Source organism: Rhinopithecus roxellana, chromosome 10, assembly GCF_007565055.1.
Source record: "Rhinopithecus roxellana isolate Shanxi Qingling chromosome 10, ASM756505v1, whole genome shotgun sequence".
Taxonomy (NCBI): Eukaryota; Metazoa; Chordata; class Mammalia; order Primates; family Cercopithecidae; genus Rhinopithecus; species Rhinopithecus roxellana.
The window spans coordinates 24,355,860-24,380,986 of record NC_044558.1 but is presented as its reverse complement, the minus strand read 5'-3'; the positions used below and the strand labels follow the sequence as shown (position 1 = coordinate 24,380,986).

The 25,127-nt window shown below is 37.5% G+C and overlaps 2 protein-coding genes across 6 annotated transcripts in view; one reads left to right on the top strand and one right to left on the bottom strand.

The window, feature by feature from the left end:
• The window catches only part of PARPBP (PARP1 binding protein), a 70,630-nt gene extending 67,215 nt beyond the window's left edge, over window positions 1-3,415 (bottom strand). Inside the window, exon 1 of one of the 3 annotated variants that reach the window (XM_030939639.1) lies at window positions 3,310-3,415. Coding sequence is in view for 1 of the 3 variants with exons in the window: in XM_030939638.1 (XP_030795498.1) it covers window positions 3,310-3,405 (96 nt within the window). In the remaining 2 variants the exon portion in view is untranslated. The remainder of the gene's footprint in view (window positions 1-3,309) is intronic. The other 2 variants (XM_030939638.1, XM_030939640.1) reach the window with 2 other exon arrangements.
• NUP37 (nucleoporin 37) overlaps window positions 3,346-25,127 on the top strand; it is a 46,855-nt gene continuing 25,073 nt past the window's right edge. The window contains exons 1-5 of one of the 3 annotated variants that reach the window (XM_010381292.2): window positions 3,346-3,536; window positions 5,017-5,237; window positions 11,341-11,465; window positions 22,538-22,610; window positions 24,484-24,578. In XM_010381292.2, the coding sequence (XP_010379594.1) occupies window positions 5,082-5,237; window positions 11,341-11,465; window positions 22,538-22,610; window positions 24,484-24,578 (449 nt within the window). In that variant the 5' untranslated portion in view covers window positions 3,346-3,536; window positions 5,017-5,081. Of the gene's footprint in view, window positions 3,537-4,395; window positions 4,606-5,016; window positions 5,238-11,340; window positions 11,466-22,537; window positions 22,611-24,483; window positions 24,579-25,127 lie in introns of those variants that run through there. The other 2 variants (XM_030939641.1, XM_030939642.1) reach the window with 2 other exon arrangements.

Here is a 25,127-nt window from a genome sequence, read left to right as displayed (position 1 = left end):
ACAAAAACAGACATGCAAATTTACTGCAAACTTATAATTACAAACATAACTAATTAAAGTTGTATTTAAATATATATATTTGTTTTGAGATAGGTAATATCTGATAAATTGGAAAAAAAAAAAAAAAAAAAAAACCTAAAAAGCCAATTTCCTCCCATCTTACATTGTCCCAAAACAGGTGGCCTATTTTTCTACCTGTTTGAATCTGGACCAGCCTCGTGACTTGATTTAACCAATAGAATGTGGCAAGAATGACGCTGTGGGAGTTCTGAGCTTAGGCCTTAAGTGGTGTGTGCAGAAGTACTAATACAATAGGCCTGAATGCTATCCTTTGAAGCTGGAGTTCAGTCCGGGAACTTAGATTTCAGGAGGATTTCCAATAAGAATGGTTCACTGGGCTAAACTGTTCATTAAAACAATATAGTTTATGCTAAACACTTGCGAGTCTGGAATTTTGGTACATGTCAGACAGTGGATGCCTTTGCACTTAGCCCCCAATAAAAACCCTGGGCACAGAGTCTCTAATAAGCTTCCCTGGTAGATAATTCACATGTGTTGTCACAACCTGTTACTGGAGGAATTGTGTCCTGTGTGACCACCACAGTATCACCTAGCAGTGTCCCACCCAAACTGCTGATCCACAGAATCAGAAGGAAAGGGTTATTTTAAAACCTTAACTTTTGAAATGGTTTGTTACACTATACTACATAACCAATAAAATAACTAATATTTAGGAGCTTACTTGGTGGAGATACTTTTCAAAAGCTTAATATTGATTACCTCACTCAATTCTCACAAGTGTCCAATAAGACAGGTCTCTTATTATCCTCATTTTACCTAATATCCTCCATGTCACTCAGCTTGTAAGTGGACAAACAGCATAAACTTAAGACGTCTAACTCTATAAGCTGTGTTCCTAAAGCATCATATTAAATAACTTCTCCTGATGCACACAAAAGCCTTTCAAAATAATTTGAGGCAGTGCCATTGTTTCATGTACGCAAGACTACACAAGGCATCCAATTCCTTTCTCTGAGTTTACAGACATGCCTGCTAAAAGTTTTTTTCCTACTTTAAGTACTCAAGTCTAGGCATACTCACATGCCCATCATCTTATTTTGGGCATTTTCCTGCACTCATTCCATTTCCTGACTCCTGCTATGCATTTCTTCTACTTTTATGTGGCATAAACAGAATCTTAGATGTTTACTGGCATCTTTGGTTTGTATAATCAAGAACAAAGACATATGCCACTTGCAAAATAATTGAATTATAGATACAATCTATGATGCAACTTAAAGATACAGGTAGAAAAATCAGAGATTATTTACATAAATGCAAATCCTAGTAAATAGCTAAGAGTTGTATTTCTCTTCAAAAATTCACCCTCATCTCTTGAAAGAAAAAAAAGTGAAGAAGTGTCAGCTTCAGTGACATGGTCACTTTGCCTGAAATAAATTTTTAGGGGTAAATTACTTACCGGTATTATCTAAAGGTCGTATTATGAGATTTGATTGCTATGAATGAAGATTCACTTGGGAATTAGACTATTCTGAAATGTGGCTCCACCACTTACTGGCTGCGAGATCTTGGCCAAGTTATATCACCTTTCCCTGTCTCAGCTTCCTCATAATGAAAATGAAAACCCTATCCCATAGGGTTTTATGATGAGTAAACAACATAAACACAAGTAAAGCTTTTAGAACAGTGCCTGGCATGTATAAAAGCACATTAACTATTATCACGCATTATGAGTTTCTAAGTTGTTTTGAGTTAAAAGTAAAAGAGCATTGGCCTGGCATGGTGGTTCACACCTGTGATCCCAGCACTTTGGGAAGCCGAGGCTCACCTGAGGTTAGGAATTCGAGACCAGGCTGGCCAACATGGTGAAACCATGTCTGCCAAAAATTAGTTGGGTGTGGTGGCACGTGCCCCAGCTACTCAGGAAGCTGAGACAGGAGAATTGCTTGAACCAGGGAGGCGGAGGTTGCAGTGAGCCAAGATAGCACTACTGCACTCCAGCCTAGGTGACAGAGTAAGACTCCGTCTTAAAAAAAAAGCATTACTATGGTGACAGAAAACCAAGAGTCTCATTCAGGGATCAGCTATTTCTAAAGGAACAAACAGTAAATATTTGAGGCAGGCACAACTACTCACTTTGAACTTCTAGTGTGAAAATAGCCACGGACATACATAAACAAGCAAATGAGCACAGCTGTGCTCCAATAAAACTTTTTTTATGGACATTGAAATTTGAATTTCATGTAATTTTTACACATCACAAAACATCATTCATTTTTCCCCCAACCATATAAACATGTAAGACTCATTCTTAGCTAAGGAGCTGGCTGCACAAAAACAGGCAACACAGCTAGTTTGCCAACCCCTTGTCTAGTCCCAGCTCTTCCTGTAGCTAGCTGGGTGAGGGAGCCTATGCGATAAGCCTTACACGTGGTTGCCTAGGTAGAAGCATCATTACACAGAAATACTTGCCTTCCAGTCCCTTGTGAGGAGTCAATGAGACAATAAATATGCCAGCACTCTGAATGGCAGGCTGTACTATACAAGAAAAAAAAACAGTAGCCAAAGGCAGCAGCGATAACACTTGTTTTTAAAAAACTGGATTCCAGCTGCTCTAGAGCAAAAACTGTGAGACAAAAAATTGTCACTGGGCAGGCAGTGTGAAATGGTTGAAAGAACTACATTTTCGAGTCAGATATCACTTCCAGGCTCCCCCATTTATGACCTGTAGTCCTTCGGTATTTAAACTCTCTAATGAGCATAAGTTTCTTCACCTGCAAAACCAGGAAGGGAATTCCTACCTCAGAATGAGACGTCAGTGCAACGAGTACACAACCCACCTAGTGCCAGGGATTTAGTAGGTGCTCAATTAAAAAACTGCACTCAACATCATTATCAGTGTTAGAGTGCAAGTCCCAAAGGTTCCTTGGGAGGCTGTAACTAATCAGAAGTAGGAGAAAGTTGAGGAATTGGAGTCTGCGTGCATAGTGGGACTAGAATCCTGATTTCCTGTCGAACTAATGGAAGTTAAGCAGGCTTCTATGGGCCTGTCTTCCAAGCTGCAGACGAACCCTCAGGACCTTCCAGCTCCATCGCTAGATACTGTGAACTCCACCTACAGCCCCCAGGCCCAACCAGACTCGAGCGCGAAGTCACTGCACCATAATACTTCGGTCTCACAGCACTTTGCTACGACCGGGTATTATAGTGCAAAACACCCTCAAAAGCCACAGCCTGAAACATCACTTAAAAATGAGATAGTGCGGGTGGGGCAGACGCGAGATTTACCTGGTTGGGGTAGACCCGAAGACGTACGCTTGAGCTTGCAGAAAGCTCCCCCAAGGACGGCCCTCCCACGGCCGCCTCAGTAGCCGCTGAATACATTTCAAACCTCGCGGGAGACCTCGGGAGCCAATCGCTGCGCTCGCCCTCCGACCCGGAAGCAGAGCCGGAGCGCGTCGCAGCAGCCCCCAACGAAGACCAGCTTGTCTCTGGTCGGTTCCCGGCGCTCTGCGGTGGGTATCGAGCGGGGAGCCCAAGAGGCCGCGATGCTTTTCTGCCGGCCGCCCAGCCCTGCCTTTCTATCCCCGGGAGTTCTTCCTTCCCACGTCGGGCCCCGGGAGGTGGGAGCGGGGTCTTGAGGAACTCGCCTGGTCCGGGGACAGGTGTCGGGGCTCATTGCAGGGAGTTATCTTGTTCTCTCCCTTCTTCTCTGCCCTTCTAGTTTTACAGGGGCAAGTCCTGCCGAACATGTATGGTGAGGCCCTGGGCACTGCTTTAATGAGCAGTAGGTGTGGGAACTGCACAATATCCTGGCCTCGAATCTCTTGCACTTCCTATACCTCTCTGCCTCCATGTCCATAACACTTGCTGGTCACCCTTAACAAGTCTCCAGTCCCGGATGTCCATTCCTAAGGTTACTAGTTTATAAGCGTCTCAAGGTGGGACTTATCTGATTCTCAGTAGATACTGTTCAGTTGCTTGATATGTTTGTTACTGAGCCCGTCTGTTTTCAGGACAACCCTTGTGTCGAATTTTTTAAAAAACCAAAAACTCTAAAACCCATAACTCTCGTGTGGGAATGCTACTTCCAGAGTGCACACTAGTCCTTGACGGTTAAAGTCTTGTGCCTAGTTTTAAGAATATTACTATTTTAAATTTTATTTTAAGTTCCAGGATACGTGTGCGGGACGTGTAGGTTTATTACAAAGGTAAACGTGTGCTATGGTGGTTTGCTACACTTGTCAACCCATCACCTAAGTATTAAGCTCCACATGCATTAGCTCTTTATCCTGATGCTCTCCCTTCCTCCAGCCCCCCGAACATTTTTGTATCACAAATTTTGGCAATCCTTACAATAGATCGTGTATTTTGTATCTATTTATATTGTAGCCCTTTTCGTGTTGAGTCATAACTATCGCCAAATTGTGGTCTCCTTTAAGCCAGAAGGCTGTTTTTTTCTTCATTAGCACTGCTTCTCCACACACAATGAAGTCTTCCAAATCCTGGCCCTGCTTACAAGCTTGGCAAGTTAGTTAACCTACTGAAGCTACAGTTTCTCCATCTGCAAAATGGAGACCAGAGGTAGTACCTGCCTTTAGATTTGCACAGATATTAGATGTGGTCATGTCGGTAAAATCCTTAATGTGGCACCTACAAATAGTGGTTCATAAAAGTTATTAATTTTTATTAACATTTGCTATTAAAATGATTCCATCTTCAGATGGAATACTTTTTGTTTTAGATAATCTAAACAGAACTTTATGGTGTTATTGTCTGCTAGAATCACAGATACGGGAAAAAGCTGTAGAGCCAATGTGAAACCATTAATAACTAGATTTAATATTTTTCCTTCAGTTTCTGTCCCTTGATAAGTACTTTAAATGTTTCTTTTGAGCTTTCTGTCTCATTTTAACACCACAACCTTATTTTGATGCATTTGCTTAATGACTAACACTTCGACCATTCTAATTGTACCTGTGCTGTAATCCACAGTTTCGTGACCTTGTCCAGTAGAAGGCTATTTAATTTTCACAACTGCTTGAATTTTGACATACAAGATGAAGCAAGATGCCTCAAGAAATGCTGCCTACACTGTGGATTGTGAAGATTATGTGCATGTGGTAGAATTTAATCCCTTTGAGAATGGGGATTCAGGAAACTTAATTGCATATGGTGGCAATAATTATGTGGTCATTGGCACGTGTACATTTCAGGTTAGTCTACAAAACCGCACCGAATGACAGTGAACATATTTCACTGATAAGAGAACTTACACAAACCAAATCTAAACTTTGAGACTATATTGAGTTTGAATGTTAAAAAAAAAAGATAACACCCATAGAGAAAGATGTTCCCAGTTATATGTGCCTGAGATTTATGTAAACATTATATAGATAGTGAAAAAGAATAGTATGAGGCTTCTCTTTTGCTTCATGATCATTAAAGGAATATTCTGATAACTGAAGGCTATGATTAACTGTAATGGTATGTACAGGAAAAAAAAATATAAATGAGATCCAATTAATTACGGTTTTTCTACATCCTGCTTTGACATATGAAACCAGCTAATATTGAGAGCCTGGAAAATGATCTTCCAGGAGATTTTATAGCTTTTGTAATATTCAGCTTTCCTATTAGTATGCTGTCATACGTTTTGTGCATCTGACGTATGCAGAGTATGGAGTCTTATTAATTGAGGAGGCAGTTAAGCATAGCTATTAAGAGCGTGAATTCTAGAACTAGAATGCCTACATGTTTACTCCTTTACTTACTTCTTACTAGCTATGAGACCTTGAATAAGATATTTAGCCTCTCCTGTAAACAAGAGGAAAACAATGCGCAAATTTTAGTATGTGTAAAATTCCGAGAGGGCATCTGACAACATTGTAATCCATATATGTGTTTTAGTTGTCATTGATATGGGCAGTGGTAACACTCTCAGATTTAATCACCAAAGTAACATTGCTTTGTGGTGAACATAAACCATGTTTTCTCAGAGGAAAACTAGTTTTACATGTAAGAGAGACTTTGAACAATGAAGGTTCAAGCGTCAGGACTATCTGGCTAATCCTTTGTCTGTCAGAATATTATTATTATTATTATTATTATTATTATTATTATTATTATTATTTTCGAGACAGAGTCTTGCTTGGTCGCCCAGGCTGGAGTGCACTGGTGTGACCTCAGCTCACTACAGCCTTCATCTCCTGGGTTCAATTGATTCTCCTGCCTCAGCCTCCTGAGTAGTTGGGATTACAGGCATGCGCCATCACACCCAGCTAATTTTTGTATTTTTAGTAGGGGCTTTCATGATGTTGGCCAGACTGGTCTCGAACTCCAGACCTCATGTCATCTGCCCACCTTGGCCTCCCAAAGTGCTGAGATTACAGGTGTGAGCCACCCTGCCTGGCCTATCAGAATATTATTAATAGAACTGTATTTCTCAAATTATAATTAATACGGTAATTTGGAAGTGTCCAATTTTCTAAGGTTTAAAGTAACTATCACTAAAGTGATATTATATCATTATAAATGTTATTTCCTCCTTTACTGAAAAGGCAGTTCTGTATCTTTTTTTTTTTTTTTTTTGATTCGGAGTCTTGCTGTGTCACCCAGGTTGGAGTGCAGTGGTGTGATCTCTGCTCACTGCAACCTCTGCCTCCTGACTTCAAGCGATTATCCTGCCTCAGCCTCCTGAGTAGCTGGGATTACAGGCGCGTGCCATCATGCCCAGCTAACTTTTTTGTATTTTTAGTAGAGACAGGGTTTCACCATGTTGGTCAGGCTGGTCTTGAACTCCTGACCTCATAATCTGCCTGCCTCAGCTTCCCAAAGTGCTGGGATTACAGGCGTGAGCCATCATGCCCAGCGGCAATTCTGAATCTTACAGTATTCTGACATCAGAAATGCAATTTGGCATTTTATAGCACAATAAATATATAAAGCTTTACAAATTGGAATATAATCATATTTAAGAAGAAGTGTGAATTAAAAGTTTCAGTTTGTTGCTGTCTGAGTAGAATATGACAGCTCCTAGGCTATTTCATACTGTCTCTTTGGGTGGGGGGTAGAAATTACTACCTTTTAGACTAAATATGACCCTCAGCCTCACTTACATGGACATGGTTTAGGATCATAAAAAGTTATATGATTAAAACAATGTTACATACTTGAAAAAGACTGAGGAAAAACTATTTCTGTAATGCAGGCCACCAATGCACAAAAGAGTAAAGCAGCCTCCTACAGGTAAAACTAATTTTTACTTCATTACTTCTAAAGTTAATAACTGAACATAAAATTGTATTCAGAAACACTGAAAAATGTTTATCTCATTTATGATTAAGAAATGTTGAGAGAGAAAGTCAGTGGAGAACAAATTAGAAAAAGAAAGGCAAAGATGAGAGAGGGAGAAGATGGGAGAAAGGAAAATGACAACGTGAGAAAAAAGAACTAGTATAAACATTTGTGTTCTGTTATGTTTTATGGTCACATGTATTGTCTCAGTTGACCCTCATACCTGTGAGTTTAGCAATGTAGGTCTCATGCCCAAATTACTAAGGAAAAAATTAGATTTTTATTAATTTGGACAATAGTAAACACAAATTATATTCTGCACCAGACATTGGAAATACAATTAAGTAAGTCCATTTCAAAATAAATTATTGCTTTTCTTTGAAGTTATTTTTTATCTAGCTAAACACTGTTAAACGTTATTACTATTCTGTTGTCATAGAACCTTCAAGTTCCATTGTACCCAGTTTCATGCCTCTTGTCTTGAGAGAAAACTAAGTAAAGGTAAATTAAGTGGAAAGATTTCCACATTCCTGTCAGAAAGATAATCCTTATTTTAAGGCTATTTAGAAAACGTTGTAGATGTAGTGAATTTGAATTTCAACAAAGCATTTTTCAGAATCTCATGCTGTCCCTTTGATTATGATGGACATATGAGCTTCTGCACGATAGTACTGTTAATTGGTGTCATGTATTTGTCAGATATTCCTTAAGTACATACTGGGTGCCAAGACAGGAAAAAAGCAAGGACTGTATCCTTAAGGAAATATTTAAATATAAAGCAGAGCAATAAGAAAACTGCTATAAAAACCTTTGTTAAAGGGCAGAGGAGCATGAACATGTATGCTTGCCTAAATCAGTGTTCTCATCCAAGTTATACTAGAGGCCTCAATTCACTAATGAAGACCCCCTTGAATAGACTTAGAAATCTGCTATGTATTTTACACTTTTTAAAGTGTACACGTATCAAGTAGAACTAGCCACATTTCACGTGCTTCGTAAGGTCCTGTATGGCTAATGGCTACCATATCAGACAGCACAGTTCTCTCTGCATTTTCCTCTGTAAATTGACAATAATCTTTAATATAATATTCTTTAGTTCTCAGCAGTATATTATGATTCAGAGAAGATAATATATTTTAATACAAATTTCAGGGTAGTATCTAAATGTTTAAAACTGTGAAAGGGGTATTAGACTCAGAATGGTAAATGGATTTTATGTTATTTGTCACCTCTATTTGAGTGGACACAGTTGTTGCTTATAATGCTTTCAGGCTGAGGCTGAATCCGCTGCTTAGTGTGTCTTCACCTAGAGGAGATCAACTATGGCCAGATACTTGCCATCGTTTGTTTAGACTGACTTGGTGTGGTTCCAGAGATGGAACATGGAATAATGAGTAGAATTTACATGGAAACAGATTTTGGCTTAATGTGAAGAACTCTTCTAATAATTAGAGTCATTCCCCAATTGAATAAACTTTCCAAAGAAGTAGCTAGTTCCCTCTCACTGGAAATGTTCAGAGAGAGGGGTTGTGTAAACTCAGATGCTTTCCTAGGGATTCAAGCATTGGGGGAAAGAATTGAACTAGAGAAACTTCACAGTCTTAACTAACTGAAATTCTGTATTTGGCCTTAAATAGGTGTGGTAGGAGGGCCTGCCAGTTTCAAACCCTTATAATAGCACTTCCATCAACCTGGCTTTGCCCCAACCTCAAATATGCCGAAGCCTTGTATAATCATTTGTATTATAGCAAGTTTTCCAAAGTGTCTTAATTTCCTGCCTATACAATTCTGCTTACACCCCAAACTAAATCCAAAATAGCATTTGTCTCTGCCTATACCACACACACACCCTGGCCTTTTAGTTGGCTCAGTGGCAAACAGTGCTGCCAGGAAAAAAGGTTTCACTGGTAATACAAAAAGCCCAGACTATACAGTCCCTGGGATTTCTTTATCCCCATGACCACCCAGTAATCCCGTATGTGATTTGGGTAACAAATTATAGGACCTGATTGTCAACAATATTATTACAGTAGCAAGATGATGTGTATTTACATGTAAAAACTTCATTTTTAAGAGACTGATTTGTCAAGTTTGGAAAAATAGATGTAATCCAAACTGTGAAATCAGCTATGATTAGGCTCCTAAACTTATTTTAAAATTGCTTAGTGGCTGCTGTCTTGGCATATCTGGCTGTTAGCTATACAACTATTATACACACAAATTACGAAGTAGTAAAATTTGACAGTGTTTTTCTTTCCTTGATATGTGTATTTCTATTCTTTCATTTATGGAAAAACTTTTTGCTGTTAACTTTAAGTTCACCTGAAATTTGAAGTTATTTTCAAAGGGTATCTGAAGTATATAGAGAAAGATGTGTAGTATATTTGTGAAATGACTTTACTAGGATCCCATAGCCTATCCTGGAAAAATCAGTGTATCTACTTGGATTTCATTCGAGTATACATTATAAAACTTGGCATTTAGATTCTGGGTGAATGGAATTCTTAGATCAGTAATTCCTATCAATATAGACATACGTATTTCATTAAATATCAAGTTTCACCTGCTAGATTTTTTTTCCCGATACTAAAAATAACTGTAGTTAACACACAAGATTTCTTGGACAAATTTGTCATGAAAATTTGGCGTTAGTCTCTAGACCCAATTCAGGTATTGATTTAAATAGCAGAACAATGATATACTTATTTTTAAAATTGCAAAAATTTTTTTCTTTTTTTTCTTTTTTACCTTTCCTATGGTGCTGAGCAGTATTTTAATGCTTATAAAATATGTGTTATCCATAAAGGCATAAAGAATAATAAGATGGATCCCTATATACCTGCTGCCTATTTTAAGAAAAGGAACATTAGCAATTCTTTTGAGGCCCCCTAAGTATCTTTCCCTTACTCATGGTAGGTATTTTGCATGGCAGGGTTTTCTTTTTGTTTGTCTATTTTTTCCTGCTTCCCCCTTAAGGGCCCTGGATCTATGCAGAGATCTCTGATCTGGCATCCTTCCTTGTCCTGGCACTAGGATTTGTCTCCTCTCTCTTGCAAACTGAAGCTTTAAATCATTGCATGTAGGCAGATGCCCTTATAACAGCTGCATACCTTGGTAGTTGTTTGCTTGTCTGTATTTGAATTTTTGCAATGTTGTAATGGGAGAACTTTTCAGGTTATTGTCCCCATTGCCAGCAATGGATGGCTTGACTTTTAAAGTTGATTTTTTTTCTCACCTTCCCATGAAGATAAACTGAAATCATTTTAGTAGGGCTGAACTAGATAAATAAGCCAACTTTATTAAGCATTTATTCCCAGAATCAAATATCTAAAACTAACCAGATTATTTCTTACATATTCACTATTCATAGACTGGCCAGATGAATTATTTGTACCATCTTACACACATATAATGCCACATGTAACACTACATGAACATTTTTGACACTGATTATAAAGACTTTGAGGTCTTCATGAGGTCCCAAAGTATTTTCCATGTAATCAAAATGTTCAGTGTATTTTTTTTTTATATTGTCAGTAGATAATCCGGTTCTGGTAATTCATTTACCTAGAATATTTTGATTCTTTAGAGCATTCCATTTTCTTTGTTTTCTTTTTTTATAAAGTAGAGACAGGTCTCACTATGTTGCCCAGTCTGGTCTAAGACTCCTGAGCTCCAGCAATCCTTCCACCTCAGCCTCGCAAAGTGTTGGGATTATAGACGTGAGCCAACACGCCTGACCAAGCAGTCCCTTTTCATTGAACTTATTATGAAATGCCTCCTAAGATAAAGTAGAACATATTTACTGTCTGTTTCTAGTTGCCTTAGAGAGTTACTTTGTGAGGCTTAGACAACTTTGGATTTTTTTTTTTAATTCAATGAACTAGTTAAATCTTAATACGTAATTTGCTTTTGAACTTTTCAAAAGCATAAACATAACCTGATAAATTCATTATAATGAAATACAGAGTATTATATTGTTTGTTCTCATTACTTACTAGAACATTTACTGTGTGTGCTTAGGAAGAAGAAGCAGACGTTGAAGGCATTCAGTATAAAACACTTCGAACATTTCACCATGGAGTCAGGGTCGATGGCATAGCTTGGAGCCCAGAGACTAGACTTGATTCACTGCCTCCAGTAATCAAGTAAGTTTAACAGTACCAAATGCATTCTTTACTAGTGTACTTTGATTGTGTTACATGATCTGAAGTCTGATCATAGATACTTTTTTCTCCATTTCCATTTTCCACAACCCAAGATATTAGATATTTTGATACTTGCTACTACTTAATAATTTAGGCTTATCATCTGAATTTGTAATTTAAAGATACAGCCATGACTATGATTCTTTGACCATGTGTTTGAGTCAAACTACAAAGCTTTTTACCTGAAATTCATCTGAATCAAGGTCTTTACAGATTGTTCACTGAATTTACAACTTAATTGAAAGTACAACTCTTAAAATAACTAAATGTGGTTGAGATGTTAATGAGCTTTCCTTCCTCACACACAGGCCAAGATCACATTTTCTTGTCTAACAGTATGTAAATCTGTAGTTCTGGTCCTTGGACTTCAGTTTTTGTGAGTGTTTAAAAAGAATGATGGTTTTCTGAGAAAAAATCCTAGCAATGCCTGCTGAAACCCTCTTTACAGGGGCAAGAATATGTTAGGTTATTTAAGATTTGTTACAAAACACTAGCCTTGCCTCCTACAAATGTAAAATCTAAAAGATGTGTCTTTTTTTAGTAAACAGTACTTAGGAACTAAAAGTTATCAACTATTAAGCTAACTTCATTTTTTAAATTAAGGGATAATTTAGATACTCTGATATTCTTAGCTGTTAAGGGTACAGTTTGATCAGTTTTGACAAATGCATATTCTTGTATAACCCACACCCTATTCATGCACAGTGTTTCTGTCACCCAAGAAAGTTTCTTCATATTTCTTCCCAGTTAATCATTGTACCCCACTCCCTACAGAAGCAACCATTGATCCGATTTCTATTACCAGAAATCAGTTTTGCCTATTCTAGAACTTCATATAAGTGGAATCATACAGAATATTTTTTGTGTCTGGCTTGTTTTTGCAATTTTTCCACATTGTTATGTATACCAGTGCTTTTTAAGTAGTACTTCATTGCAGTGTATCAATAGACCATAGTCTGTTTATTCATTCTTCTATAAATGGGTACCAATATAGTTTCCAGACTTTAGTTATTATTTTTTGCTGAATACTGCTTTGGGTGGTTATATGATTTGATTTATCTTAGGAGTAGAATTGCTGAGTCATAGGGTAGATATATGTTTAACATTTTAAGAAAGTGCCTGTTTCTAAAGTGGCTCTACCATTTTGTCTTTTCCCCAGTAATCTAAGGGTGGTCTTCCTACTCTCCAACACTCATTCATTCATTTTGAGACAAGGTCTGGCTCTGTTGCCCAGGCTGGAGTACAGTGGCACCATCTCCATTCACTGCAGTCTCTACCTCCCGGGCTCAAACCATCTTCCCACCTCAGCCTCCTCCTGAGTAGCTGGGACTATAGGCGCCCATCATCATGCCTGGCTAATTTTGGTATTTTTTGTAGGGACAGGCAAATCCCTGTTTAGGGACAGGATTTGCCTGTCCCTACAAACTGTTGCCCAGGCTGGCCTCAAACTCCTGAGCTCAGGCAATCCACCTGCCTCGGCCTCCCAAAGTGCTGGGATGACAGCATCAGCCACCATACCTGGCCTATTCTCCAATATTTACTATTGTAAATCTTTTTTTTTTTTTTTTTTTTTTTTTTAAAATACAGGGTCTCACTCTGTCACCTAGGCTGATAGCCAGACCCATGATCACAGCTCACTGCAGCCTCAACCTCCCTTGGCTCAGCCTCAACCCTCCCTCTTACCTCAGCCTCCCAAGTAGCTGGAACTACAGGCATGCACCACCACTCCCAGCTAAGTTTTTATGTTTTTTGCAGTGATGGGGTTTTGCCATGTTGCCCAGTCTGGTCTCGAGCACCCAGGCTTGAGCAGTTTACCCACCTTGACCTCCCAAAGTGTTAGGATTACAGGCATGAGCCACTGTGCCCAGCCTGTCTTTTTAATTTTAGCCATTCTAGTTGATGCCACAATGACATTTCCGTGATGACGGATGATGCTGACGCTTTTTTGGTGTATTCGTTTCTTCTATTAGAAATCATTGTGTGATTTCTTATAGGTTGTGAAGATGTTGCATGTTTTTCCCTAGAAGCCTGTACCAATATTTAGCTAACTTAGTTTTGAATAATCTACACAATAGCATTTGTCAGCATACGTAATGGCATTGCCAGCAGCTGGTGTGCTGTTAGTTTCCTTTTATATTAAAAGAAAGTGGTCACAATATCTAGACCTAAATGAGAACAAGTCTCTGATTCTTTAAATTTTGAAAGCTGTGGAAACAGTCTTTTTCCCTTGGTTTTAAGTTTTGTGATACTTTAACCTAGATATTCAGCTGTTGTATTCTATACTCTCCTTGTTGCTTGGTACTTGTTTTCCTGTCCTCTTTTTAGTGTATTTGCTGTGTTTCATCATTTCTGGTTGGTGTTTTTTTTTGGTTGGTTTTTTCTTATTTTTTGGTAAACTGTCTCAAGTCCTTTTTGGAACTATACAAATATCAGTAACAAATTCGAAAAACATTAGCAAGCCATTAATATTAGACTATTTTTAGAGCAAGATGACAGCACAATCTTGTTGTTTTCAAATAAATTATTTTTATTATAAAATAATAAATGCTCAATAGATAAAATTTAGAAAACACAGAAAATAAAAAGAAGAATGCCACCTGTACTCCCAATACCCTTTTCATTTTTGTACATAATTGTACATAATTGTGATTATACTAGAGTAACTCTCTATACTTTTTTTACTTTACTTTTTTATAGTATTCTAAAATAAATAGTAGTCTGTCACCATGACTGAGGTATAACTCAGCATCTCTCTTATCATCGTTAATTTTTATCTTACATTTAGAAACCCTTTATGATGGCTTATCATTAGCATGTAGTTGCCTTAAATTCTCTTTCTCCCTGCCTTTCTACTCTTTCCATCACTACTTGCTTTTCTTTTACAGTGGCCAGAGAATTCATTGTTCATCTTATTTCAGTTCTGTGAGATTTTTTGGTTCAGTTAAAGGAGGACTTAAATATCCCTAAAACAGCAAGGATTCAAAGAAAAGTGGAGTAACACAAGGCTGGCCATAAAGTTTTCTGGGTTTGTTTGTTTGGTTTTATTTAGATCCTAGTAAGATTATTAATTTTCTTTTTAAGTAAGTATTCTTTGATTACTGTAACTCCTCTGTTTGCTGGCGTTTTTACTGAACTTGGCCTCATTTTGCTATTAATACCTCTTTACAAACCCTCTTAGTTGGGATATTTCTTTTAACAACTTCCAAAATAGCTTTTATCTGTTTTAGAGATGACATTTTGAACAAAGTTTTGTTATAACTGAGGAAATCTACTGAAGGAGACCCTCAACATGAGTGATATTATTGTGGCAAATTTGTGTAGAGTTTCCTATGAGCAAAGAAATAATGGATTCCCAAAATATTAATGGGACAAATTCAAAGGAGAAGAATTAGGTAGAATAAGCTTTGTTTTACAGTTTTTTTCTTACCCTTTATTTGCATGTATAAAATATAGCATACATGCTTAAACATACACATAGTATGTATTAGGGTTCTCTAGAGGGACAGAACCAATAGGATAGGTGTATATATGAAGGGGAGTTTATTAAGGAGTATTGACTCACATGATCACAAGATGAAGTCCCACAATAAGGCGTCTGCAAGCTGAGGAGCAAGGCAGCCAGTCGGAGTCCCAAAACCTCACAAGTAGGAAGGCCAACAGTGCAGCCTTCAATTTGTGGCCTAAAGCCCAAGAGCCCCTGACAAACCACTGGTGTAAGCCTACGAGTCCAGAAGCTGAAGAACTTGAGTCTGATGTTCGAGGGCAGGAAGCATCCAACACAGGAGAAAGATGAAGGCTGGAAGACTTAACAAGTTAGCTCCATCCACCTCCATCTGTCTGTTTTTTCTAGTTGTGCTGGCAGCCAGTTGGATCGTGCCCACCCACATTGTGGGTGTGTCTTTCTGAGGGTGGGTCTTCCCCTCCCACTCCACTGACTCAAATGTTAATCTCTTCTGGCAACACCCAGAAACACCCGGATACACCCAGAATCAGTACTTTGTATCCTTCAATCCAATCAAGTTGACACTTAATATTAACCAGCACAGAGTATCTATGTGCATTGTAACATGTTTATTATAAACACTCATGTAATCATCACAGAGGTCAAGAGATAGGACATCGCTAGCACTTGAGGTTGCCAGTGTGCCCTTCTCCAGTCAACCTTCTTCTTTCCCCTTAAAGGCTATCAGTTTCATGTTTATTAGGATAATTATCTCCTTGCTTTTTTTTGTAGTTTTATCAGTTACTGATGCATCCCCAAGCAATATAGCTTAATTTTGCCTGCTTATGAACTTTCTTATGAATAGAATAATACTATATGTATTTTTTTTGTCCTGCTTTGTTCACTTCATATTATATATATGAGATTCATCCATGTTTCTACTTGTAGATCTAATTATTTATTACTATGTAGTATTTCATTGTGAGTCTATGACGGTTTATGCATTCCATTAATACTATATTTCCAGTTTGGGGTTCTGAATGTGCTGTTTGAACATTACTGTGCATATATATCATAATGTACATGTGCACATTTTTTTTTTTTTTGAGACAGAGTCTACCCTTAACTTACTTGAAACATACTTTTCCCCTAACAGCTGACACATATTTCTTCAGTGTTTCTTAGGCCTTTTGTTTCTCCTCCTTTTCCCCTTTTTTTTCCTTGTCTTGTCTACTTGTGAAAGATGTGAAGAATGATTGGGGAGATGGACTGACAGGTCAACCAAAGGGAAGCTGACTAGCCTAGACAGGGGAATTTAAACTAAATTGGGCAAAGTTCTGATATCAAAGCTTGGGCATTAGCAACCTATCATACTATGTGTATGCCAAATGCAGCATAGGAGGGGATTTAATTTTTTAGCGTGTTGCCATTGTTACCGAAACACAAGGGATTGGTCTAGGCCCTGTTGCGTACCACACAGAAAGCCAGTGACTAAGACAATGAGTATTGTAAGGGAAGAAGGCTTTATTCAGGTGCTGCAGCTGAGGAGACAGGAGATAAGTCTCAAATCCATCTCACTAACCCACTAAAATTAGGAATTTATACAGCAGGGAAGAAATGTAACTACATGTAGAAAGACAGGAATTGTAGGGTATAAGGAACCAATCATGACAAACGAGGGGTCTGGTGTCTCATTGTCCAGATGCAATGATCTGGTAAGTTTCAGTTCCTTTATACTATCTGGGAGGCCTGAAGGTCAGTTTCCTGAGAAAGGAACTCAGAGAAGACAAATAAAAGTTTCAGGCTTTAAGAACAGGAGAGTCAATCTCTGTAATTATCCCCAAACCGTAAACATTAGTTCTGTGGGGAAGGTGGGCTAGTTTCACCATCAGGACCACAAAGTGGACCTGATTGGGTTTTGGCTGTCCCTGCTTTTTTTGCTTTTTGCTGGACCTGTTATGTCCCAAATCAAAGCACCTATTTTTATAATGCATTGTTAATTAAATATAGGTATTCGTTAGGTTAAGTGACAGTAATGATAAGAGTGTACATTTGCATTTTAAAATGAGATTGATAGAGTTCTTTCATTTATTAATACAAAGGGCATTAGAAGTAAACTAATCCAGTCTCCTTTACTTTATTGAGGAGGAAACTGAGCCCTGAGTAGTTAAATGCCATCTTCAAGTTGCATAGCTAAAAAGTGGTAGAGCCACTACTAGGCTGACATGGTTAATCAAATGAAAATCTTGTTAAAATATGGCAGATTTTTAGGGGATAACTTGATACTCAACATCTGTTAAGCAATTTAATGAAACAGTCATCTATTTGTATACGATTTATGAGGGTGTATTTATTTCCCACTGTTGCCGTAACAAATCACCACAAGCATGATAACTTAAAACAACAACAGAAATTTATTATCGCAGTTCTGGAGGCACATGTGCAGAATCACGTTATCAGTGGGATTGGTTTATTAGGCTCTAAGGGAGAATTCATTCCATGCCTGCTTTCTAGATTCTGTTGGTGACCAGGAGTCCTTGACTTTCTTTGCCTTGTTGATGCATCATTTCAATCTCTTACCCTTCATACCTCCTTCTCCTCTGTGTTTATCCTTTTTTGTGTTTCATTCATTGTTAAATTTAGGGCCCACCCTAGATCCAGGATGATCATCTCAGTATCCTTTAATTTAATCATGTTTGCAACACCGTATTTTCAAATAAAGCAGCACTTATAGTTACCAGGGGTTAGCACATAGACTTATCTTTTTGAGGACACTTTTTTTTTGTTTTTTTGTATTTTTGTTTTTTGAGAGGGAGTCTCGCTCTGTCACCCAGGCTGGAGTGCATTGGCGTGATCTCGGCTCACTGCAACCTCAACCTCCCAAGTTCAAGTGATTCTCCTGCCTCAGCCTCCAGAGTAGCTGGGATTACAGGTGCACATCACCATGCCCAGCTAATTTTTGTATTTTTAGTCGAGATGTGATTTCGCCATGTTGACCAGGCTGGTCTCAAACTGACCTCAAGTGATCTGCCCACCTCGGCCACCTGAAGTGCTAGGATTACAGGCGGGAGCCACTGTGCCCGGCCTGAGGGCACTTTTTAACCTGCTAAAGATAATATGGAATTCTTGCTGTTCAGACAGAGTTTCGCTCCTGTCACCCAGACTGGAGTGCAATGGCGTGATCTTGGCTCACTACAGCCTCCGCCTCCCAGGCTCAAGAGATTTTCCTACCTCAGTCTCCCAAGTGGCTGGGACTACAGGCACACGCCACTGCACCCGGCTAATTGTGTTTTGTTTCTTTTTTTTTTTTTGTAGTGATGGAGTTTTGCCATGTTACCCAGGCTGGTCTGGAACACCTGGCTCAAGTAGTCTGCCCACTTTGGCCTCCCAAAGTGCTGGGATTACAGGCATAAGCCACTGCACCTGGCCATGGCATTCTTGTGCAATATATAAATATATAGAGGTGCAAAATAAACTGTATGCTAATGTAGTGCATGGTATCCCCTTTCATAAGAACCCTCACTAGACAACCAAGGAAGCCAAAGACTGAAAACTACAAAACATTGCAGAAAGAAATGAAAGATACAAATAAATAGAAAGAAAACCTGTGTTCATGGATTGAAAGATTTCATAGTGTTAAAGTGTCTATGCTACCCAAAGCTCTACAGAGTCAATGAAGTCCTTATCAATCTCTGTGGCACTTTTTACAGAAACAGAAAAACCATCCTACAATTAAAATGGAATCTCAAAGGACCCCAAATGACCAAAACAATCTTGAGAAAGCTGAAGGTCTCACATTTCTTTATTTCAAATCGTATTACAATGCTATACAGTAATCAAAACAGTATGGTACTGGCATAAAGATAAATATGTAGACCAATGGAACAGAGTGGAAAACTTAGGAAAAATACCTTCACATAGCCATCAAATGATCTTTGACAAAGGTTCCAAGACTACACAATGGGGAAAAGGATAGTCTCTTCAATAAATGCTGTTGAATAAACTGAGTATCATGCAGAATGATAAAATTGGACCTTGCACAAATGAGCTCAAAATGGGATCTAAACAAGACCTGAAACTATAAAACTCCTAAAAGAAAAGATCTGGAAAAAGCTTTATGACCCTAGATTTGGCAGTTATTTCTTAGTTTTGATAACAAAAGTACAAGCAACAAAAGCAAAAATAGACAAATGAGACTAAATCGAACTTTAGTACATGGCAAGGGAAGTCAACAGAGTCAAAAGGTAACCCACAGAATGGGGTATTTGCAAGCCATATACCTAACAAGGGGTTAATATCCAGAATGTGTACAGAAAACTTCCACAACTCAACCACAACAAAATAAATGATCCAATTTAGAAATGATTCAAAAAGACTTAAATAAACATTTCTCCAAAGAAGGTATATGAATGGCCAACAGGCATATGAAAAGATGTTCGACATCACTAATCATTAAAGAAATACAAATCAAAACCACATGAGAGGTTACCTCACGTTAGGATTGCCACTACCAAAAAAGCAGAAAATAACAAATGCTGACCCAGGAAGTGGAGAAATTGGAACTCTTCTGTACTGTTGGTCAGTATGTAGCAATGGTGCAGCTGCTATGAAAAACATTCCAAAGGTTCCTCAGAAAATTAAAAATAGAATTACCTAATTGCTCTGGCTAGGCTTCCAGTATTATTTTGAATATAAGTGGCAAAAATGGATATCCTTGTCTTGTTCCTAGTCTTAAAAGAGAGACCACCATCTTTTCACCATTAAGAATGATGTTACTTGTGGGCTTGTCACAGGTGGCCTTTATTGTGATGCAGAATATTTTGTCTATACCTAATTTGTTGAGTTTTTATCAAGAAATAATGTTGTCTTTAGTCAAATTCCTTTTCTGCATCTGTTGAGATGATGTGGTTTTTGTCTTTCATTCTGTTAATAAAGTGAACCACATATATTTATTTGCATATGTTGAACATCGTTGCATCCCAGGGATAAGTCCCACTTGATCATGGTGAATAATCTTTTTAATGTACTCTTGAATACAGTTTGCTAGTATTTTGCCAACATAGTACTTGAAGTCCTAGCCAGAGCAATTAGATATGAAAAAGAATTAAAAGGCATCCAAATAGGAAAGGAAGAAGTTAAATTGTCTGTTTCCTGATGCATGATCTTTTATAGAGAAAAGCTAAAGACTCCACCAAAAAACGGTTAGAACTGACTAATGAATTCACTAAAGTTGCATGATACAAATCAACATTCAAAAATTGGTAACCTTTCTAATATACTAACAATGAACTATCTGAAAAAGAAATTAAGGTAATATGATTTACAAAAGCATCAAAATATCTTAGGAATAAATTTAACTGAGGAGGTAAAAGATCTGTACACAGAAATGATAAACCATTGATGAAAGACATTGAACTTGGCACAAATAATTGGAAACATATCCTGTGGTCATGGATTGTTTAACATATTGTTAAAATGTTCTTACTCCTCAAAGCAATCCACAGATTCAGTGCAGTGCCTACCTATCAAAACTCCAATGTCATTCTTTACAGAAATAGAAAAATCAATTAAAAAATTTATGTGAAATCATAAAACACCCCAGATAGCCAAAGCAATTTTGAGCACAAAAGAACAAACCCGTAGGCATCACACTACCTGATTTCAAAATATATTGCAAAGCTGTGGTATTCAAGACAGCATGGTACTAACATAAAAAGAGATACCTCGACCAATAGAATAGGATAGAGAGCCCAGAAATAAATTCGTGCATTTATGGTCAATCAATTTTTTACAAAGATGCCAAGAACATACAATGAAGAAAGTACAGTATCTTCAATGAATGGTGTTGCAAAAAATGGTATATACACATGCAGAAGAATGAAATTAAACCGTTATCTCACCCCACATGTGCAGAATCAACTGAAATTGGATTAAAGACTTAAACCTAAGACCTTAAACTGTAAAATGGCTAGAAGAAAACAGAAAAAGCTTCACAACATTAATCTCCACAACAGTGAATTTTTTGGATCTGACCCTAAAAGTACAGGAAACAAAAGCTAAACTAGGCAAGTGGAATTGTATTAAACTAAAGAGCTGCACAGCAAAGGAAACAACAGAGTGAAGATGCAACCTACAGATAGTGAGAAAATATTTGCAAATCATACATCTTGATAAGGGGCTAATATCAACAATATATAAGGAACTCAAATTACTCAATAACAAGAAAACAGTTATATTTAAAAATGGGCAAAGAACCTGAGTGGACATTTCTTGAAAGAAGACATGCTTTATTCCACTACCACTTTAATTTTTACCTCTGAGAAGACCTTGGGCAAAGAATCATTCCCTGGTGGCTTTGATCTATTTTCTGTAACAACTCTTGACAAATTACTGGAAAGGGGTGTAGTAGCAAAGGTCTACCAACACATCAGGGTCTGTGGATTAAGAGCCTTTAGTTGAGAAAAAAATGGCTCACTGTAGTCAAACTAAAGAATGAATTTAGATCTGTGTATGATACTCTTTTTACCAAAGAATTGAAAATAAACTTTTGTTTTTCAGTATATAATTTGTATTTTTTTCTCAGCCATTGTCTCACATCCTGCGAATCTAGAAAATTTAGGATTAAAGGTAAACTAGTTTAAAAAGTGGTTATTGGCCGGGCACAGTGGCTCATGCCTGTAATCCCAGCATTTTGGGAGGCCGAGGTGGGTGGATCACCTGAGGTCAGGAGTTTGAGACCAGCCTGGCCAACATGGTGAAACCCTGTCTCTACTAAAAATACAAAAATTAGCCATGTGTGGTGGAGGGCGCCTGTAATCCCAGCTACTTGGGAGGCTGAGGCAGGAGAATCTTTTGAACCTGGGAGGTGGAGGCTACAGTGAGCTGAGATCATACCACTGCACTCCAGCCTGGGCAACAAAGCAACACTGTGAAAAAAAAAAAATAAAGGAGGGTTTGCTGCTTAGGTTTTATTTTTTAATTTAATAATCCATTGATTAACTACTGAAAAACATGTTTTAAATGTTTAAAGTATAAATAATACTCCAGCCTTTAGTAGGTATAAATGTATCAGCTTTTATAGTTATAAAAATAGTATCTTACTTCATCTGATTTATTTGGAGGAATAGAAAAAACTAAGGATTAGGGATAACAGAAGAGGGCAAAGACTAAGGTAGATGTATAACAATATTTTTAATATCTCTTGTTGACCTAGCTAAAATGAAGATACTTTTTAAAATCCATCCTTTTTTGCTTTTAAGAAAACATTTAAAATTAAATTCAAGTGCTGATTTAGTGTAAAATTCTATACTTTTATTATTGAAAAGGCAAATCCAGAATAGACTAACCTTTTGTATGTTCTCAAAATAAAATAATATGACTCCTACTTTCTGTGATGGCTGTATAATACTTTTTACAATAAAACCACAACAGTCTTCTTTCCCCCTCCATAAAAAGCATGATTATGAGTTATGATAAAAGCTTCAGTGACCTGGAGGGAAGGATGGGGGAGGGGGAGAACTTTCACTTACAAAGGCTGAAAATTGGTATATTTTTGTGTTTTTGCTTCCAGATTTTGTACTTCAGCTGCTGATATGAAAATTAGATTATTTACTTCAGATCTTCAAGATAAAAATGAATATAAGGTATGTTGACAACTGTCCAAATCTTTAGAGTTTATTTTAAAACGTGTTTGTTTTTTGCTTTTTTAATTGGATTTATTCTAATTTAAAATGGCTTTTTATGGTCATCATTAAAGTATATAATTTAGGGTCTCATTTACTCTACTATAGGTTATAGTAACTAGCTTACTATATTACTAAGAACTAGGTTCTTAATAATGACTGCAGGTTATAAATCTGATATCTCTTATTGAAATATTAGGTAGGAACAACAAATAAAGAATTAGAAATTTACAGTTGGATATAGTAGGAGTATGATAGACATGACCATTCATAGAGTAAGGGTTGAACTTCATGGGAACAAATGATCAGTACAGCATAGCACAGGCAGGATTCCAAAGTGGTTAAGAGCACAGACACAGAAGCCAGATTCCTTGCATTTAAACCCCAGTATTATTACTTAGTAATGTGTGACCTTGGTTGAGTAACCTAATCTCTTTGTGCTAATATCCTTACCTGTAAAATGTGGGTAATCATAGCAGCTGCCTTATAGGATTACGAGCATTGACTGAGCAAATTCATATAAAACGCTTAGAATAATGTTGGTACATAGTAAACGCCATATGTGTTTTCTGTTACTATAATAATGACCCTCAGATTGGGTTGAAATTGCATCGTGTTTTCTTATAAGAATGGTATTGCCTTCTTGGCTTTCTAATAAGCCAAAATATGAATTTTGTTATAAAACAAAGATAAATTATAAACCTTTCCAATCATTTAGAAAATAGTAAAAAAAAATATGCTGTAAGCTATTTACAATGGGCTTAATGTACTATATGGATTGGTTAATTTAAGGCTGTACCAGAAATAACCAAGTATATAAATGGCACATAAAATTTTGACTTATCCAAAGTTAATATGCTAGTTACAATACACATTAAACATTTACTGTTAATTTAGTTTGTCTTGTAGACTGTGACAGAAGCTTTAGAGAATGATTTGGAGGACCTGGGTTTGTTAAAGTTGCTCAGGAATGTTTGACCCAAATCCTTTTTTTCTTGTTTAATGTTATATTTCTACATAGTGAGCAGTACTATATAGAACTGCTTTGATAACCTCAGAACTGAGATCAAATTTGAGTTTTTGGAAAGAAAGAAGGGTAGAAAGAATGATAACCATTAAAGTAATTATCTGACAGGCCTATTTAGCATTTCAACTGTGAAGATTTAGACAGATTGAGCCTTACCTGCTCACACAGTCCTCCACTGTGCAACTTCTCATTTGTTGCTTCTGTGTCGAGAAGATTTTTTGTGTTTGTGATGACTATCGGCTTATAACAACCAGCTGTCTTCACTGCTGGCAGTCACATTGAGCGTGTAAATGAAGGCATTAGATGGGGAAGTCCATCCTGTGTATGTTTGTTAAGTAGTAGTGAGTATGCAGAACAACAGATAAAAGGTAAAAAGCCTAGAGGTACTCTACCTCAGTACCCTAAAAAGTACCCCTAAAGGTACCCTAAAAAAAGTACCCTTCAGTACCCTAAAAAGTACCCCTAAAAAGTTTTCTAGCTCTAATTTTTATTTAGGCTTTATATAATAAGTGAGAAAGGAGGTGATATGAGGACAGGTACAATAAAAATGTGTGTGTGTTTTCGTAAGAAATGCATACTAGAAAAGAAAGACTAAGCTAATAGTGTGTTGAATGATCAATTTCTTTCCAAGATAAACCTTCCAGAAAAGTGGGTGTATAAATCATGCTTTAAAAATAGCAGATTGCTTAAGAAATATTTATAGAAAAACATGCAGTGAAAGCTTTTAAGGCAGTGAAGCAAAAATATTATGTAGGAATATTGTAGGTTATTTTTCTGTTTTCTTACTAAGCTTTCTCTTTCTGTTAGGTTTTAGAGGGCCATACAGATTTCATTAATGGTTTGGTATTTGACCCCAAAGAAGGCCAAGAAATTGCAAGTGTGAGTGACGATCACTCCTGTAGGTATGTTGCTTACGTTACAACCACATTTTTAAATTGTCATTTTAATGAGAATTACATTTTTAAAATGAGAAAACAATGTGACTTTTATATAAACTCTACAGAGTGTTGTAAAAGAAGCATACCTTATTTGAACTGTTGGTATGGCACACACATGAGTTTCAAAACCAGTGAGATGAGTCCTCATCGCCATTAATGAAAACTTCCCTTGCCTCCCATGGGTGTCTTTTATCTCTTATTTAAGATTTTCACATTTCTGAAATCCAAATCTATATTGGGCTGGGCACAGTGCCACACGCCTATAATCCCAGCTCTTTCGGAGGCCAAGGTGGGCGGATCACCTGAGGTCAGGAGTTAACGACCAGCCTGACCAACATGGCAAAACTCCATTTCTACTAAACATACAAAAATTAGCCATGCATGGTAGTGCACACTTGTAATCCCAGCTACTCGGGGGGCTGAAGCAAGAGAATCGCTTGGGCCCGGGAGGCTGAGGTTGCAGTGAGCCAAGATTGTGCCACTGCACTCCAGCCTGGGTGACAGAGCGATACA